Source organism: Lingula anatina, chromosome 1 (assembly GCF_051362555.1).
Source record: "Lingula anatina isolate TDL-2025a chromosome 1, LinAna3.0, whole genome shotgun sequence".
In the NCBI taxonomy this organism is placed as follows: domain Eukaryota; kingdom Metazoa; phylum Brachiopoda; class Lingulata; order Lingulida; family Lingulidae; genus Lingula; species Lingula anatina.
The window spans coordinates 14,082,629-14,101,583 of NC_141767.1; the positions used below are offsets into that span (position 1 = coordinate 14,082,629).

At 34.8% G+C, this 18,955-nt stretch overlaps 2 protein-coding genes across 3 annotated transcripts; both read right to left on the minus strand.

Moving 5' to 3' along the window:
• Positions 1–1,426: 1,426 nt before the first annotated feature.
• Positions 1,427–9,011, minus strand: LOC147763997 (chloride intracellular channel Clic-like). The gene is made up of 4 exons (XM_087006499.1): positions 8,826–9,011; positions 3,872–4,237; positions 3,465–3,635; positions 1,427–3,105 (listed from the first exon to the last, which is right to left on the minus strand). The coding sequence occupies exons 1-4, from the start codon at positions 8,919–8,921 to the stop codon at positions 2,866–2,868; spliced, it is 873 nt and encodes a 290-aa protein (XP_086862625.1). The 5' UTR covers positions 8,922–9,011; the 3' UTR covers positions 1,427–2,865.
• Positions 9,012–9,632: 621 nt separating this feature from the next.
• LOC106150913 (uncharacterized) lies at positions 9,633–18,781 on the minus strand. 2 transcript variants are annotated; one of them, XM_013523940.3, is made up of 15 exons: positions 18,463–18,781; positions 17,771–17,843; positions 17,392–17,535; positions 17,038–17,145; positions 16,565–16,707; positions 16,140–16,326; positions 15,757–15,887; positions 15,245–15,391; positions 14,831–14,994; positions 13,493–13,568; positions 12,694–13,127; positions 11,764–11,858; positions 11,115–11,273; positions 10,271–10,427; positions 9,633–10,016 (listed from the first exon to the last, which is right to left on the minus strand). In XM_013523940.3, exons 1-15 carry the CDS (start codon positions 18,637–18,639, stop codon positions 9,923–9,925), a joined length of 2,289 nt encoding a protein of 762 aa, XP_013379394.2. In that variant the 5' UTR covers positions 18,640–18,781; the 3' UTR covers positions 9,633–9,922. The 2 variants fall into 2 exon arrangements, with proteins under 2 accessions (XP_013379394.2, XP_086862591.1); XM_087006465.1 differs by lacking the exon at positions 17,771–17,843 and having other exon boundaries at positions 18,463–18,627.
• Positions 18,782–18,955: the final 174 nt, after the last annotated feature.

Sequence of the window (18,955 nt, forward strand, 5' to 3'; positions counted from 1 at the left end):
GGTTTCGGAGATATTACTTGTTATCATTAATCATTTAAAATTATTATACTTCTGTCATATCGGCTCAGAACGACATTATCCAAGTGCCAGAACTTTGGCCTGAAATTGGTCTAAACTTTTAGACAAAAAATGTGGTCTTCATCATCACTTGAAGATAAATTCGCAGAAGTCAACCTGAATATAAACTAAATATTGATTTGAAACACAAGCCTCGTCTTTCCTGATTAGAAACGGGCGCAATCTTTTATCTTATTTCGACAACTACTAGTTTTTCTTCGGTCAAAGATGACTGAAATTTTGATCTAAAGATTAGACCAATTTCGAGCCAGTTATTTTGTGAAACAGATCCCAGATAAACTGTATAGGCTAAAAATTAAAAACTAAAATTCCGGGATGAAATAAGAGAAAGTAACTCAAAATTTGACAAATTTTCTTCTTTTCATGTCAAGAAATAAAAGGAGTCCTGTTCATTAAAATTCATTCTATTAAGACGTTTTTTTTTCATTTGACGTATTACATTTCTGATGTTAAAGCAGAACTAAAACCACGCCTATTATTACAATATTTTGAAAAAAAAAAAAGAATTCTAAAGAAGTGGAAGAAAATAGTGAGCCTCTTGTCCTTATCAAATGCTTTCCGCTTCCTATTATTCATACCCTCCCATAATAATGTGACAGCGTATTGTGTTAGTAAATCCATCCCACTTAGCACATTCTGGGAGTTCTCGTCCGCAACTCACCTAGATCTTCCCTCTTTCAAGTTTAAAACCGGAAAACGCTGTAGGGTAATCCTGTTAGTAATGCCCAACTTTGCACTTTGTGTTTGCACTAGTCGGGTAAAATGTGTATATAGAAATCGCTCTTCGGAGAAAAGAATTGTGTGCTCGAACGCATCTTGTAGACTCCATTTCTTTGTATACAACATTATTATTATCCTATAGCGCTTTCTCATTGCAAAAGAAAGTTCCCCTTTCTTTCTTTTCGTATAATCGTCAAAATGATAAGAATGCCTTCTGTGGTTCGAAGTCTCCTGATATGAATATTTTTCTAAGTATTAAAGCATCGCTTTAATACAAGATAAGATTTGAACAACGCCTCTTTTTCTTGATGGACTTTATCCCAGGAAAAATAGGTCAAGGTGAAAAATTCGCGTTGGTCGTAAATTAAGCAAGCCTTTCCCTTTTTAGCTGACGTATCCTACGGATATAGGTCTTACATTTTAGTTTAAAGAAAACGTGACTGAAACTGGTTGATTTATGAGTATTTGTCCATTTAAAACAGCATGAGAATGAGAGATTTAGGAGCAGTTTCATGGTTTATGTTAAATGTTTCCATCATTCTTGACGCGAATTCAAAGGCATCTCTCCTACTTGAGTGCTAGTTTCTTTCTACGTAAAAAATACTAACAATAAACACATCACTATACATTAGGTTTGCTCAATTTATTTATTTCAAACCCATTCATGAAATAATAGTAATAATAACTGTTTTGCAGTAAATATACATAAAACCTATGGTACCAATTTCGAAAGGCAAACCCTTCATCTCCAGTACTGTACCCGAGATAGTTGGTGTCGTTTTCGGTTAGCTCTAGTGAATCTCTAAACACATTGGCAACATGCGTCCAACTTCTCACAGGTGAAAGCCTCAACTGTCAGAGCTTAACAATGTTATATAACCAGAAATGTCTATATCTTAACATCAGTACTTCTGAGTAACACCTAATTATAATAACAAATATAAATGTATATGAAGCACATTGAAGCATATTATGAACACCTTATGACGATGGTATAATGACTTTTTATACATAAAATGCAGTGAATATTACAAAACTACTGCGTTGCAATAATGGTTTACTCAGAAGGAAAATTCTAAGTTGCCACGCAACAAAGAAATTCCCTTCTGGGTCAAATACGCACGTCCAGGCTGCTTTATCCTTCATGGTATGATCTCATTTAACTTCACCAAGCTTAAAATGTATGCAAAATAATTTGGCAACAGGTCGATTTGAGGAGAAAGAAAAACCCAATGTACGCACATGGCCCTAACCATCCGTAAGAAGAACAATGGAATATGTTACACACTTCACTATCACAACTGACCCCCTAGACCTTCCCCACAACCTTGTTATAACTGTGAACCCCGTGCTGCTCTCTAGTCTCTGCTGGCAAGAACAGATAGGTGACAATTGCAATAGACAGGCTGGCTGGCTGGACCAATCTCAAAGAAACCCAATAACGCAGCAACTTTAAACATTAAAATTTCTCCCATCTGACTTGAGCAAGGTACTTTCCACTTCTTTTTCTTCGTTTTGGTGCTCATTTACAATTCCTGACTATTTTGTTGGCAGTTCATTTTATTTGGTTTCAGAAGCACTACTTCTGATATCAAAGAGTGTTAATGTCCCCGTAAAATCACTGCACTAGCCTGAGTTATTCAAACAAATTTCATGCCAATATGTTAGCTACATCAAACATACCAAAACCGTGGAATATTACTACAAACCCCACAGAAGACAGAGACAGCACCACTATTTCTATCTTTTGGTGATATGAACCTTTGTACACCAAATCAATTTTTCATTTAACAATAATAAAATTACGAGTTTCTCAATTTTCATTAGATAGAAAAACAAAAACAAAATAAATTTAGACAGATAAGTACACTAGAATAATAGATGTTAGAAATGCTTTGCTTTACTGAACTTGCCTCTCACTGCACAGAGCAACAAGAATACAGTGATGGCATGGACTCTATGTCTTTTTTTAATAATACGCTCAGTTCACTCTTACTGACTCCTGAAGTATAAGCCTCAATAATTGTTATATCATCATCATCATCATCACCTCTGTTATGGTGCAAATCAGTCATCAGCTCCATTCACATCTGCTTCTAATTTTGGATTTGGAACAGTGAAAGTGTATGTAGTTCCCTGTATGGCAGGATTGCCAGTCCTGGGCATTACAGTCGCTTTGCCTTCATAATGCTTCTTGATATCGTTATCAGCAGGACAGGAGATCCTGAAGGCCTCCACTGCGTAAGCATTCTCCAAGTAACTCCAAATGTGTGTGAACTTCTCCGGGATCTGGTAGCCCCTGTATTCCTGGAATATTGGAAAGATATCATAATAATAACAATAAATCAAAAATAATAAAAATAATTTTTGAGGCATTTTCATCAATCAAGCAAAAAAGTCATTTTGCAAAAGTATGTGTGTGTTCACATTATAACCAAATAAGGTAATTGACTAAGTTACAGCACATCACTATTACAAGACTGCCCTAGCATGTGAACATGCCTTGCAATATACTACTTGATGACATACCTTACATTATGGCAATACATACATTAAAATGGTAACATATTTTTCTCTCTGTAAACATGCACTATCAGGAAATGGTATGCAATTAATGAATAGAACAACACAGGAACTGCTGAGGCAGCAAGCATTGAACACATTACCTCTCCAGCTATTCTAAGGTGCTGCAGCTTGGGCAGTAACTGACAATCAGCATAGGACAGGCTATCCCCTAACATGAACTTGGTCTCGCACTTCTCCAAGTAGCTGTTCAGCTTCGCCAGTGAACTCTCCAGGGCATGGGACGCACCAGTCTTCAGGAGTGCATTAAAGTTCTGGAACGGGGTAAAAATACATCAGTTACACAACTGTCATAAAGCACATATATAACTTATGCAAATGTAATTTTAAAAATTGATGTGCTAGCATGATCCAAGTGACAACACTTAACCATCCTTCAAGCATTAAAAAACACAGTGCATAAAAACATAAAAGCAACCATTCCAGAATATACTAAATAGCAAAAAAGGCCTTAGTGAGAGGTACACAAATTAAAGTAACAAGTAAATACCTTGTATAAATCAGCAAAGGCGGCCTCTGCCATGCCAACTCTCCTAGAGGCTTTCGACTCTCTGGCTCGGCGTGAAGAAATGAGGTCAGGACAGGCAAACCTATCCATGAACATTTCAATTTCATCACTTGTGTCGCAAACCAGGTTGGAAATGTCCACTCCAGCAGGATCGTGTCCCTTCCTGACCAAGATGTCAGGCAATCGTCCACTGGTACCTAGGTCGCTGAATTCTTTTGGTGGATTCTCGGGCACTATGGTCGTCACCAACAAATCTATATACCGCTGTTCTGACAGAATGTAGAAGACCATGAACCACTGCTGGCATATTGGACATGACCCTTTGCGTTCCTTGTCAATTGTGGATGCCTGGAATTGGATAATATCGGTTCTCAACTTGCGTAATTTTATACATTCTTATGCCATTTTTAGCTTTCTTTTCATTTGTGTCAGTTGTTATTCTGCTCTTGTAACAGAAAAAGATACATGCATCTTGAGAACTGGGGTTAAGAAAAAAATAGATAGTCGATGTTAACATAAAAAGCCCCATTGACTTATTCTTTCAACCGTTTGTTCTTTTTTGGTTGTCTTATTATTTCCTTCCTTTACAAAAATAGATATGGACTTTGTGGTCCCTAAATGTATGCTAAACCATGCAGAAGTATGAAACAGAAATACTTTAAATTCCTCTCAACAGTTGGAAAGAAAGACAATCTGGCACTATCCAGTGATGGAGAAAATGGGTACATAACTTATGACAAAATGTTACTTCCTGCACTTCAGACATTTTCCATCATAAAAACATCTAAGTGTTTGTGAAGAATTTCTATGAGGGCATATGTAAATGAGTGTGTGTGTTGGGGGGGAGGGGAGGCACAGCTAGACAAATGAGAAAATGGGTGGTGTCATCAAACTCAAAAGATCATAAGGTCAAGTTCAATAAAATCCACACCAAGGGCCAGTACTGCCATTAAAAACAAATCATAGAACCGAAGTAAGTCCCAGAACAGGGTTTAAACTCCTGATGTGACTGTGAGCTAATCGGGCTATCACACCATGTACACACCTATCTTTGCCAGCCTGATAACTTATCAGCTTTATTGAACTGCAAACATAAAAACCCACATTTGGGGTCCTCTATTAAACCTAAAGAAGTATGATAACACCTTTACTGGTGGCTGCAATGCTGCAATATAAAATCTATATAAATGTCCCACTTTTTGCAACAGTTGTTAGGGTGATTTCAAATTTACACACACACACACACACTATAGACCCTACAGCTATAAATTAAGTAATAGTACACTTGTAATAAAATGTTGTAGTGTGGACTATTCGGTTTTCAAAATCAATGGACAATTCAAAAATTGAAAAAAAAAAATACAGATGTATGGGGAGTGGGGTTCATAGAATTTCTTTAACTACAGTGGTGGCAACATCTAAAAATATGCTGATTTCAACACCTGTGTTGGAGCCAAATTTGTAATTCATTCAATAACACACATAAGCAAGAAAGATCAGCTCTACATTAGCAGCACACATAATTCACTCGACATTCCAATCATTGTTCCCTGTATGCTTGCCTAACTGCCTGACAGGGCTATCAGGTTCCTGTCCCAGCACAGGTAGACCTGCCTTTGTTTTGCACCTTGTGGATTCAACAAGTTGTACAAGTTAAATATTACTAAGAACCTGCGTGTTAGTACTTAGGCCAATACTTTGTGGACACAACTTGAAGAGAGAGCAAGAGGTTATATAGTGAGAGAGGAGGTCCCTCTGAGTCAGGGAGTTTTTTTATTCTTAGAAATAAATTACTGCAATTCTATAAGTAGTATGACAACATGAAACACAGAAATACTTTAAATAGTTAAAATAATCAATTCTCTGTTGAAAGATATTACATTTAAAATATATGGAAAAAAAAACATCCTGTACAAATTGCTTTTGTGTATGCTAATATATATATAGCACCCAAGATGGGATTATCAACCATATAATGACACCTGTTATGAATACAAAGACTAAGTTTACTGACTCATATCAAATACCTGCATGCAGCACCGTCAAATTCAGGACACTGCCCAAGTATGGACACAGAAAAATATAATGAGTGACCATTTAGACAGATAAAATGACTGGGTTGTCTACAAGGAAATTGCACGCAGAAGCTCAAAATTTCTAGATTTTGGACATAAGTAAAAGGTCAGAGAGAAGTCAAACACTAGTGCACTCAGACAAATACTTCAACACAATTGCATTTGAATTTAATACATGAACAGACAAGATCCATATTTCCATAATAAAAACATTAATAGAGCACCAAACAAATAAGGTCAAAAGTTGAAATAAAAATATTTCAACATACCTGCGGTTTTCAAAAAGCAATTTATTATCATGCAGTTAAGCATTTACTGTTGATTCCATTTACTATATAGACAAGTTTATTTGCACAGTAAACTGAAACTAAGTTTCATATTATAAAGTACTAAATGACGATGATGACAATAATTATAAAAGAAATAGAAATAAAAATTCTGTTCAACATGACGTGATAAATGATAAACATTCTATAAAAGGACTATCAATTACCAATGACTGATGGTCATGAGAAGAGATTTGTCTGTTCTTCCACTTCAAAATTCAATTGTGATCCTATGCTGAACCAATTTTTTCCCAGGTGATAGTTCAACAATATTTAAAACTTAAACTGAAACCTTTAAACACCATTTTTAAAACATTTTTTGTGTCTTTATATAATATTGAGCCCAACATTTTTATAACTCCTTAAAATTCTCTGTCCAAGGGAATCAGACTTTTTTCCATGGTTTATTACTGTACCATCTTTAGTAGCCCATAATAAGCAGTCATTAGTTATATCTTGATTTCTGTTTAATATACCACACATTTTTTCATAACAGAGATTCAACCTCCTAGTAACCATTAGTGGAATTAGGTAATGACTTTCTAGGCCAGTCTTGCCTTGACTAATGCTTGATTATGACAAATGTGACACAACACGGGACCTTTTGGATTATTAACCCCTTACAGATAAACTTAAGATGCTCAATATTTCTGTTACAAGATAAATTGCAATCATCTTAGAAGAACCCAACAGTTGCTAACCTGAGAAATGGTTCAGTATCCAAGAAAGTTTAAGAGACTGGAATTATTCAGTGCAAAGCAAACATAATGATATACTGGAAGTCTTCCTAAAATTCAGAACAAAAATCAAAAAGGGTAATCTGGTAACAGAAAACAATCAACAAGTTGGGATTCATCTGAAATAGTCACTGAACATCTTTCACTTCTTTTCTTAACATAGATGTGCTAGCATGATCCAGGTAATAACACTTTACCATCCTTCAAGCATAAAAAAAAACAACCTCATTAATAACCAAGTCCATTCCAGAATATATCAGGCACCGAATAGCAGTGACACACATTGCCAACATACTGACACATGAATTTGACCTTCACACAAATGGGTTGCTAAAAACACACTGCCTGAGATGTGAGTAGCATTTTGTTGTTCAGAATTGACTAAAACAGGATATATTTGCATCAACACTCACCTCACAGCTATTCAGAAGAGGTGACCAAACCATGGAATATTCAAGATGGCTGTCCTTACTAGCATAGGAAAGATAAAGGACAGCCAGGTAATCGGTATAAATCTACATAAAATACCATTGACAGAACTCACTGCTTAGAATAAATAGGGTTGGGACAACAAATATAGCTAACAGGGATAAAAAGGGAGCTTGTAATGGGAACTATTTATATATACATTAACAATGGAAACTCAAACTATTCAGAACATTTTATACCGTACCACTCAAAAACCTTTACCCTACAACACTAAAAATATCCATCGGCATTTGCATGCAAAGGATGGATACATCAAACCACTTCAAAGTACTTTTACAATCTGTCAAGTAGAAAAAGAAGCAGCTGACAAGTGCCCTTGCTCTCCATCATTGGAGACCGAACATACACATCACACACAAGTGGTGAGAACTACATGCACTGAAGGTAAGCATCCAAGGCTAACTACTGTTGCCATATCAATGTTTACTTGGCCTGATAAGACTGGCCATCAATGCTGGACGGGGAGATAACATTTTGATGTTCTTCCACACCTTAAAGATACACACGCACAGTTCGTATGAGACGCAGACCTGCCCATCAACACAAATATGCCACGGCATAAGGTGCAACACACTATATAAGGGTATATTCCACCAGTTGTTCTTGTTTTGTTCATACAATCTTGATTTTTTTAATTGTGCTCAAAAGGGACATTAATTCATGCCTTTTTTTAACGTTAAGCATAAGTGCAGAGCAACACAACATTTGCACTGCAAACCAGAACTAAACTCGACCCATTTTCAATATAAGCATAAATATGGCTATAAAACAGCAACACACCCACGTAAATAGCTCGTCAGTGATTCAGAAGTCTGCTTCTTGATATTTGTGTTAGTAATAAATCAGACAAATGCATAATTGCTTGGCCCGATAACGTCATTCGTTTCTTAATTCCAGAAAGTCGCAAAACACTAAGATTACATGAAATGTTGTCTATTTACTTAAATATTTTGTTAAACAGATTACATTTAAATGACAATATGAGAATCGAGAGCAACATTTAATCTGTCTCCGTTAAGGCAGTGAATGACGACCATGCAAGAAACAAAAATGGCGGACAAAGCAAGGTGACCGGCTTGGGAGTTAACTTTATGACTTTTGACCTTAATTCATCTACATTTTCAGTTGTCATTAATAAAGACAGTGGAACTATACAAATTTAACTCTAAATGATTCGACGTGAGAATATCAGATCACGGAATCGGCACCACATGGCCAGCACGGCTCCGCCACAATGAACGTTAGCACTGCAATGTGATACAAACCCATTTTGGAGGGAAATAACGTGGCATATGGCCATTTTACTTACTTTTACAAAAAGCTCTATCATCGGCCGCGTAGATTCTGAACCAGATGAGTCCTGCGACTCATCCAATTTCATTTCCACTTGCCCTTCGTCACTCATTTGTACAGATAGATGTTTTCCACTCAGATGTATAAGACCTCGCCCCAGAAATTGTCTCCAATATGCGCATGCGTACGTGACGTCACCGATGTCAGGCTCATCAACAAATGGGCGCGGTTTTTTAAAGTAAACACATGAATAACCAGGCGTGTCCATTAGTTAATCAGTCACTAAAATTTTCGCAGATGGGAAATTTATTATGCATATTTCATTCAAATGGCTTCAACACAAAGAGCTTCACTCGATAAAGTAAAATGTTAATACAAACGACAAGTATGTTCGTGTTGCATTGGTAGACAAAGTTGTTAGTCAATGAGGATGTACGTACGCAGCGTTAACTTGATAGGTCAATTAAAATTGTCTTAATTTTTTGTTTTCTAATCATATGGTGTGAAATGGACATAGCAGCTAATTTTTAGGATCGGATGGTACCTTTTTCTCTGTCTCTCTCTCTCTCTTTGCCTTTTTTTTTTTTTTTTTTTTTGCAATTTACTAATGAAAAAAAAACTTATCTGGCAAGGGTAGATCTAAATTATTTTTTCGTTTTTTTAAAGACAAGGAAAATATCACTTTTCCTTAACTAAATTGATTTTATATCAAATTGCTATTTGTTGAGAGGGCCTGACTAACAAGGCATTCTCTTCCTCCATTTCCATCACAAAAATAATGAAAAACATTCATACAATGGTCTCTCTACAGAAAGACTCCATGCAAAATACCACATATTTCTTTATTTAATAACCATTCCTGCTAATAATTTCAATAATACACTTAAATATCAATTTTTTAGTGTGATTATAATTAACAAAATAATGTCTTTTATATTGTCATTTTTTTTTTATCAGGGATAAGCTGTACTTGTAAAAAGAATGTGTAATAATTACATCTATTTAAATTTTCTTGTTTTTACATTTGATGCATTTCCAGTGAAAATAAAACATGAATTTGTTCGATGCCATAACCTTCGGCATAAAAAGTCAACCACTTAATAAATCTCAATGTCAGATTTTGTGTCTTTGTTTCAGCAGGTAGTCCAGTGCATCTTTGTCTAAGGTGTACCACTGCTTCTGATCAAGTGTAGATAATTCTAAATCCCTGAAAAATATCATAGAATGAAGGGTTGTAACTGGGCTGCAAATACTATATACTCCATTTTAAAGCTAGTTTTCAAAATCAAACAATATTCAACAGTTTGAAAAACCTGAGACACTATAAATTATCATTAAAATGAGTCAATTGTACTGAAAATGTTTTCACTTCCATAATAACCATGATATTGTCATTAAAAAATGTTAAAGAATTACAAACCAGTTTCTAAATTGTAATGAATAAATAAAAACTTTCCATACCTTAGCTTATTCTGAGTCTTATTAATTAGGTGCTGGATTTGAAAACCATCAATTTTAACGTCAATGTTTCGAAATTTCAGCCAGTTGTAGTATCCTTCTTGGGCTTTTCCTATCTTCACCAACAAGGCACAGTGATTATACACAATGTCTTCCGACTCTAAAATGTTAAATATACAAAATGACCACACGTCCTTTTATAATTCACTCAGCATGACAGGTCTTCATACACCATTAATACACACATACCTTAAAGGGATAATAACTCTTCGTTTTGGCCAAAAAATGAATTTTCCTGGAGTAAACAACAATTTTCCCATACTTATCAATGGTTAATGAATCCATTTTTTACATTCAAAGTTAGTCCTTGTTTTTTTTCTAAAAAGTTTGGTTTTTTGTTAAAATCTCTTAAGAGATTTTAACAGAGTATAGCCATCAATGGACGTCATGTAGTCTAAAGACAAGCTCAGATATCAGAATAATAGTTATAACTGCCGTTTTTGTGTTAAAACAGAATATATCATATTTCTATGAGTTATTCATAATGTTTTTGTTGTGAAATATATATCTCATACGAAGAGTTATTATCCCTTTAATTTTCCATTATTTCTCTTTTACGCTGTTGACTCATTTAACATTTCATTGATATCATAATGCTATATTATCTTCTTTGTTAAGAGTCGATAGTATTGCAAATTTTCACATGCATATTTAGGTAGTTAAGCTGAATAGCTTTTCAAACTGATGTTGCATCAATTTTTTTTTTTTTTTTTTTTTTTTGTTGTGGATTTCACTCGGGTTCATAACTTAAACAGACTACCTGAAATGCCATTTATAATTTACCCACCTGAATGTGCTGATAAGCCAAGTCTGAAAAAATGCAAGGCATCTTTCAATTTAACTTCTGTAACTAACAATTTGGCCTTCCTACTGTATGCCTGAGCCAACAGCTGGAAGTGACTTGGAACACTTCTTTTACTAGAATCTTGTGGGGCTTGGGTCCCATCTGTAATATATTCATCACAATCAATTTGAAAAATCCTACTGAATGTAACAGTCATAACAATTCAATAAGAACAGTTTACCACTAAAAAAAATAAATAAAAGTAACTGAGAAAATATCAGAAACCATCAAATATATATAAAAAACATTAATTTTTCAAAGACTGATTTCCTGGAGTTTGACCTAAAACATAATTTTCAATAGTCCAAGCCATGTCTCTGCAGTAAAATTGTAACTGATTTTCACACAGCACTACTTTCAGGCATTTTGTATTCTATACATTGAAATCTTCATTGCTGGAAATCAGCCCACTCAATATGAACTAACTGTAATAACCACACACAATGCTGGTGATTAATGCTTGCCATAAATATGACATGAACTATCTAAGACAGATTTGAATGCTTTCCACAGATGTATATGAATGACTCAAATTGTACATGTGCAACACACAAAAATAACACATTATATTTTCATATTTTAATCACTTTACCTGAATCCAAGCGCATCCTTTTCTGTTTTGGTAATACAGTGTCATTGTGCTCAACAGAAAGGTGTTGTGAAGCATGTTCCATGCTGGATATGACTCTGAAAGTTGTCATGATAAATGTGTGTTAACCTTTGGTCAGTCTAAAATGCTGGATTAATTTTTTTCTTTATGCATATCAATATACAATTTACATGCTGTTATCTTCCTTTTGTCCTTCTGCATGAAAGTTCAAGGGTGATGCTATGTCTAAACGCACTTAGGTTCATTGAAAAGTCAACAAGTTTCACTTTTAATCTATTACAAGAATTACATATACATAAAGTCATATATATAAAGTCAATGTCTAATCAGATGATTTGCCTCCTTCTCTACATAAGGACCAGTGCTGGTAACTACACTGCTGACATAACTGGCATTCAAGGGAATCATCAGTGACAAGCTAAAAGGAATAAGAACTGTTCATTTTGACAAAAAAAAAAAAAAAATGGATTTTCCTGGGGTAAAGGTTCCCATACTTACCAATGGATAATGAATGCATTCTAACATTCAAAGTTAGTCCCTGTTTTTTTTCTAAAAAGTTTTTTTTTGTAACATTCTCTTAAGAGATTATTACAGAGTGTAGCCATCTATGGCAGTCACGTGATGTGATAGCAAGCACAAAATCCAGAATAATTGTGTCAACTGCCATTTTGGTGGTAAAATAGAGTATATTATATTTCTATGAGTTGTTTACAATGTATTTATTGTGAAATATGGATATCATACGAACAGCTGTTATCCCTTCCTAACAAGGAGGACATGACATTATCTGCCTGGATATTGACATTGGAAGCTCAGTTAAAACATTGACAATGTAAAAAAAAAAAAAAAAACACCAAAAAAGTTTTTTTCAACTGCTGATCTTCCTAAAGTCAACAATCTACAAAAAGATACCTGTTCAGCAACTGCAGTGCTTCAACTTCATTTTTTAAATGTACCAAACAGTCAGATTTGTACATCAAGGCTGGGATGTCCTCAGAGTAGGGGTGCTCACACAGTTCATGGATTAAAGGCCCTCTTTCATTGTAGCTCTCTAATTCCTCTGTTGATCGTTGCCTCTTCCTACTGTTTTGCACTGGAAGACTGTGTATCTGATTACCTGGACCACCGTCAGAAGATTTTGCATGTACTTGGGTTTCTTCTTTTCTCTTTGAGTTGTCTGCACCACGTTCATAATCCACTGATGCACAAGTTGGTGTATATTTTTGAACAAGCCTATCACACAGTACAATTGCTTCCTCATATCTTTCACACTTGACCAGGGCATAGGTTGCCTCCAAGTAGATTTTACGAATCGATGGCATGGCTTCCAACTGATGACATTGTGCCTAAAAATTATAAGGTTAGGATGATCACGTCAAATATAATTTACATACCATCTTTAGAATTGATGTGGTCATGGCTTTCCTTACTCCCCAGTTCTAAGGCTGAAAAGAGTTTATGGTTTGGGGAAAAAAAACTTTTCACCAAAAATGCACAAACCTGCAGTTTTTATTTTTCATCAAACCTGTAAATTATTGTTTACTACTAAGTCATTGAGTTGAATGCTAACAAACTATTATCACATACAAACTTCTTGAAATAAATGATACAAATAGGCAATTTGGACAACTCACCTCAAGTCTATCGAACTAATGAACTACCGGGTATTATCATATATAAGCTTCTTGAAGAGGTAATTTGTACCACTCACCTCAAGTCTATTGAATGAGTCATCATCTACCAACAAAGCTATAAGGTCCAGATATCTTTCAGCTGATATTTGAAATCTTAAAAAAATATATATATATATATTAATTAATTAATTAATATGAAGCAAGGTATTGTAGCATGTGTTGAAATCAATTGTTCATATCAAAACTATGTGGAATGTGGTGCAAATAATATTAAATTAACAGCAACACTAAAAAAAAAGAAATGTCATCAAAATATGTAAAAAAAAACATGAAAAAATCAATAACTTTCATAAATATAATCCGATCATGCTGATTTTCAAAGGAATAAACCTAATTTACATACAAAGCAACTCTTAAAGTAAAACAAAAACCCAGTTTAGTAGGGGCAACCCTTACCCAAATACATGTAAAAAAATACCTATATATATAATAATAATAATTTCACTAGGAGCTTTTTTTTTAATCAAACAAAGCTACTCAGTAAATAAAAGTAAAACAGGAAATTGGTTTTGCAGTTATAGGGACTTATGTTTTGGCAGCAGCAGTGACTGCAACAATATGGACAGTGATCAGAATCGATACAGAAACAGGTCAATCAGTGATTCCTTAATAAATTGCTTTTTACTTAAGACAACTTGAATTTGACATATACCCCGTTCACACTACAGTTGCCAAAATGCGCATTTCTATAATACGGATTTTTCGTAAGGAATCCGATTCGGTATTGCGTTCACACTCACTAAGCGAATCCGAATCCCACGTTGAAAATTTCAGGTTTAACTTCCTGTTTTGAACACTCGTGCATGCGCCGCACAGGAAATCTTAAAATATCAACAAAAATTTGTGACGACAAATGCAACTCAAAAGACATTCCAGCATTCTTGAGAAGTATAAGGTGGCAAAATAAGTTTGTTTCCTCATGTTGTAGTGAGTGGTGACCTCCAAATACGTTTGGTGCAATCGCTAAAGTAATAAACCAGCGTTCATAGATACCCGCACTTATCTGCACACATGCGCAGTAAGATCTGTACAGGTGTCGATTCCGGTAAGTTATCCAGATCGTGCTTAGAAATCCACCTCGCTTGCAGGATTTTGAAAATGCGCATTTTCAAAATCCTCTTGCGTTCACACTACTGCATTTATTCGAATTGTGACCTAATTTGCAACTTATCCGGATAACTGAGCGTAGTGTGAACGGGGTAATAGAAATACCATATAGAATACTTTAAAAATAAAAGTAATGAAAATACACTCAAAACTGTTTGGTATTTTTGCCCAGCACTTCTTATGCTTCACCTTTGAATAGATTACAGCTCAAAACCCACTTCAACAAGCACATAAGGCTTTTCACTTACTTTTCAAGTTCCATACATCTCTTTGCCATAATATACAGTATCTCTGGCAGAGAGACTCTAGGAATAAAATCAAAGGACTGCAGAAGGATGAAATTCATATCAAGCATCTTCCAGCATTTTTGTGCTGCTCTGTTTCTCTTTGATTCTTCTGACTTTTCCAGGCCCTTGAAAACAATATTTTTAACAGTTAACTTTACTATTTACATAGCCTTAAAAATACCATTACTAGAATGTCACCAATAAATTTGACCACACTTAAAAAAGTTCTGTTTAAGATAAAAAAGAAAGAAATTAGACAGATGACTTAACAGATGACATCCTTGTTTTCTATCATTTGAATTTAAAAAAAGAGATAAAGACACAACTTGCTATATATATGTAGCCAATGTGCAAGTCTAAAAATCTGCTACTTACTGTTACTAACAGATCTAAGCTTTCTATTTCTGCATCAAAATTGGCCATTTTCCTATATTCCACTGCAACATTGTACAAAGGTGCCAAGGAACTTATGTCAAGTTGTATGGCAACTTTGTATTTTTGCATGGCACTATGTCCTTTGCCCTGAAAGAGAACCTCTGCTGTAACTTAACAGTTTTAACAGTTGTGAACAATTTATAAAGCTCAATTGAAATATATGGAACAATATTTCTACATGTACTGATATAAATTAGTATACCAACATAAAACTCTCAGCAGTGTTGTGACAGAGTGAACACTCAGTCATGTGAAGGCTCATCTGAAACTCAGTAGGAATAGCACAGTAATTACTTCACACCATTTACAACATTATTTGTGATTTTAAAAAGTCAGGAAATTCAATAGTGAGTGAAAAGTAAAGATGTAATCATTTCTGCTTCTCGTCATTTTAAAATAGGGAATAAAATGGATCTGGATGAATATGAAAAAAATAGACACTGCATGTATACCAGCATAGCCAAGCAGTTTCCTTGTAAATAAGCAACAACAGCTTTTATTTCAGCAGTATCAGTTGGTGACATCAGAGTTGACAGCACAGCCAAAGCCTCCTCTGGCTCACCCAGCTTCATGTGTGCAAAGGCTGAAAAAGATACCAAAAAAAGACAAACTATTTTAATTAATTTCCAGAATGTATGCGATTGAACAATTAGAGATTATATATAACATACAAAACACAAAAACTAACTTAATTTAAATCTCTTTTCTTTTCACAGTAAAAAGGCCATGGGAAAGGGCAGATAATGATTAACATAATTTGCCTCCTCTCCTGACATAACGAATTTGCTGGTTACAACAGAAAAGAAATCCTGGCTGATAAGCAATTATCATTTACCTTGAAAACAGCCAAGCACTGTTTTGCTGACCCCACTGGCACACTCTGCAGCAACTTGGGCACATTTTGTGTAGTTTTTCTGTGACAGATGGTTCCAAGCCAAATACAATCCAACAGTCTTCTTCAGATTATTAGGCTTGCTGAGTGTCATTTCACCACAGTCAAATGGTAAGATAAAAGGGAGATCCTAATGAAGATCAAAAGAAAGTTAAAGTGACAATGTGTTTAAAACACCTGTGCTAAAGATTCCAAGTGGTTGAAATCAACTTAAAGGAAACTAAAAGGATGTATTCTATAAAATCCTGTATAAGATATCCACATAAAAACGAACTAGTATCCTCACAGAGTGTCACCCTAGTACATTTTCAAACATTACATCAAATTTTAAGCAACTCAAAAATGAATTAAAAACTAATCACACATACTTTGATATTGAGTGCTGTGTAATCTAACTCATAGTAGAGATGATTAAGTATTCTTTGTGCACTCTCAAAACTGCCCTGGTACACCAAAGTCAACCCTAGTAAGCTACAGCAACAGGCAACTGCATGGAGGAGACCAGGACTCTCTGGAATAAGGAGTGGGATCTCCATGATGTACATGTATATTATAGTGTACCACTTCACATTTCAGAGAGGCAAAGATTTTGAATGTAAAAAAAATGATGTATTCTTAGAACATCACCTGTTGTACTGTAGGTGCAAAGCTTTCCAATTGTCTTCACCATTTTAATAAGCAATGAAAAGGCTATGGCCCAGCAAAGATTTATATTAATTGATCCAAGTATGGGGCAGTGAAGAACTAACTGCCTGATAACCTGCAATCGATATGCATACTTAAACTGTGAATGCAAGTCCTATTTCTTCATAAAGATTTCTAATTCATCAAAGAAACCAACCTTGTGCTTTTCTTGATTCCAGGCAATATGTTGCCATGTCTACCATCTCTTTTTCCACCTTCATTAACACTGGTCTTCCCTTTGTCTTCTTCTTCATTGCATTCATAGCTACAAAGACACAGAATTAGTATTATAATGAGATAAATATTTAACGTTGATAATTAGAAAAAAGGATAACAGACTTGAGCAAAGGTTTACTTATAATAATATTACAATAACAGAATTCCCTTTTTTCACCTCTAACACCTGTTAAGATTTATATGCTTACATCAATCTGCAAGAAAATGAAATATCCCTCCCCCAATAACAATAAAAAATAAAAATAAAAACTAAATATCAAAATGCAATGCATACCTCTTGTAATTGAAATCACAAGTTCTTCTTGGACCTTTGAAATTGCTGACATTACACCATCAGAGTGGACATATAGTTGCAGAGCACAATAATCATATGTCACTGCTAGCTCTATGCTAAGTGTTGCTAAGGTAGGAGTGGTGCCTAGGAAAAAGTACATTTTATTTTTATGAACAATGCCTGAGGTGATACTCATAACTCAAGCTCAACAAATAAATTTTTATAACACCAATGATACATCACATTTTTCTCTAAGATTAACCAATAATGTCGGCAACTTGTTCTTTATCAGTTCTACAGAAAATAAACTTATGTCTTCTGGCTTATAGCAATTTTTCTACAACACCTAGTACATGTATCGAAAGAAATTAAATTTTACCTCTTAGCTGAACCAATAATCCCAATATTTTGTTCATTACCAGTTCTAGGTGAAGTAAACTTTTGTCTTCTGGCTTAAAAAATTAAAAACATGTCCGTTTTCATGCTGATTAATTTTGTTTCTCATTTTCATTTACCAGTACATGTACTGTCTTTGCTAGTTTATACCGAGTACATGTATATATAATATAAACATATATGATGTGTACATATTGAAGTGTATGTGAGTGTTTAAGTGTGTCAAGCTCAACTTTCAGGTTTTCTGTATCAGTGTGATTTGTCTCAATGTTTCTACATACAACACATCTATTGGTATCTACCAGAACTACTAGTAGTATCTTCTCACAGATTTTAGATCAATCTATCTCCCTGGGAAGTCTCACTAAATTGCTATCAACCTAACTGGCTTAAATGTCTGTCACGCCTACAGTAGTTAAGCTGTAAGGGGGTAATTATCGTTACCCCCTAGCTGATACCGTAGGCTATACAGACATTTAACTCAGTTACATTGAAAGCAATTTATTGAGACTCCCCAGGGAGTTATATTGATCCTGATGGATCGATCTAGGCATGGGAACCCAGTCATAAAGTTTACAAATTTTAACAATGTGCATGTATTGTTATGCATGTATTCACTCAAAAAATTAAAGTTCAAAGAAGAGTCTGTTAACAAGTAACAACAAGTAAACTAACCATATTATTGACAGTATTAACAAATCGGCAAAGTAATATGTTACAATCGTTGATCCATTTTTCTCTTTGATCGAAGCAAGTGCCCGCGGCCTGCTCCAAAGTTTCAGCACATTCAGCTAACTTTCCTCCTTCAAAAAGTTCCATACAGCGCCTCGCATAATCCCCCTGGTATGACATATTATGACTGGATAGTCAAAATACTTCAAGTTTTCCCCTTGCAACAATCATAATGTGTCCAAGGTTAGCCTGGAATCGTATTTAGCGCGGAAGTTTAATGTGAGACCGCTTACGATATTCTCCGGTAACATCCGGTTATCCACTGCACCCCCTCCCCCTTCTGTTTCCGTTGACGTTTTCCGTTCATTTTTTTCACGTTGAATTTGTTTGCTCGGAAATGTTAATTTAAGTTTAATATCTTAAACTGTAAAAGGCAAAAATTGTTGGCATTCTGTATGCCTGGATTTTTTTTATTTATTAAAAATCAAACACTTTT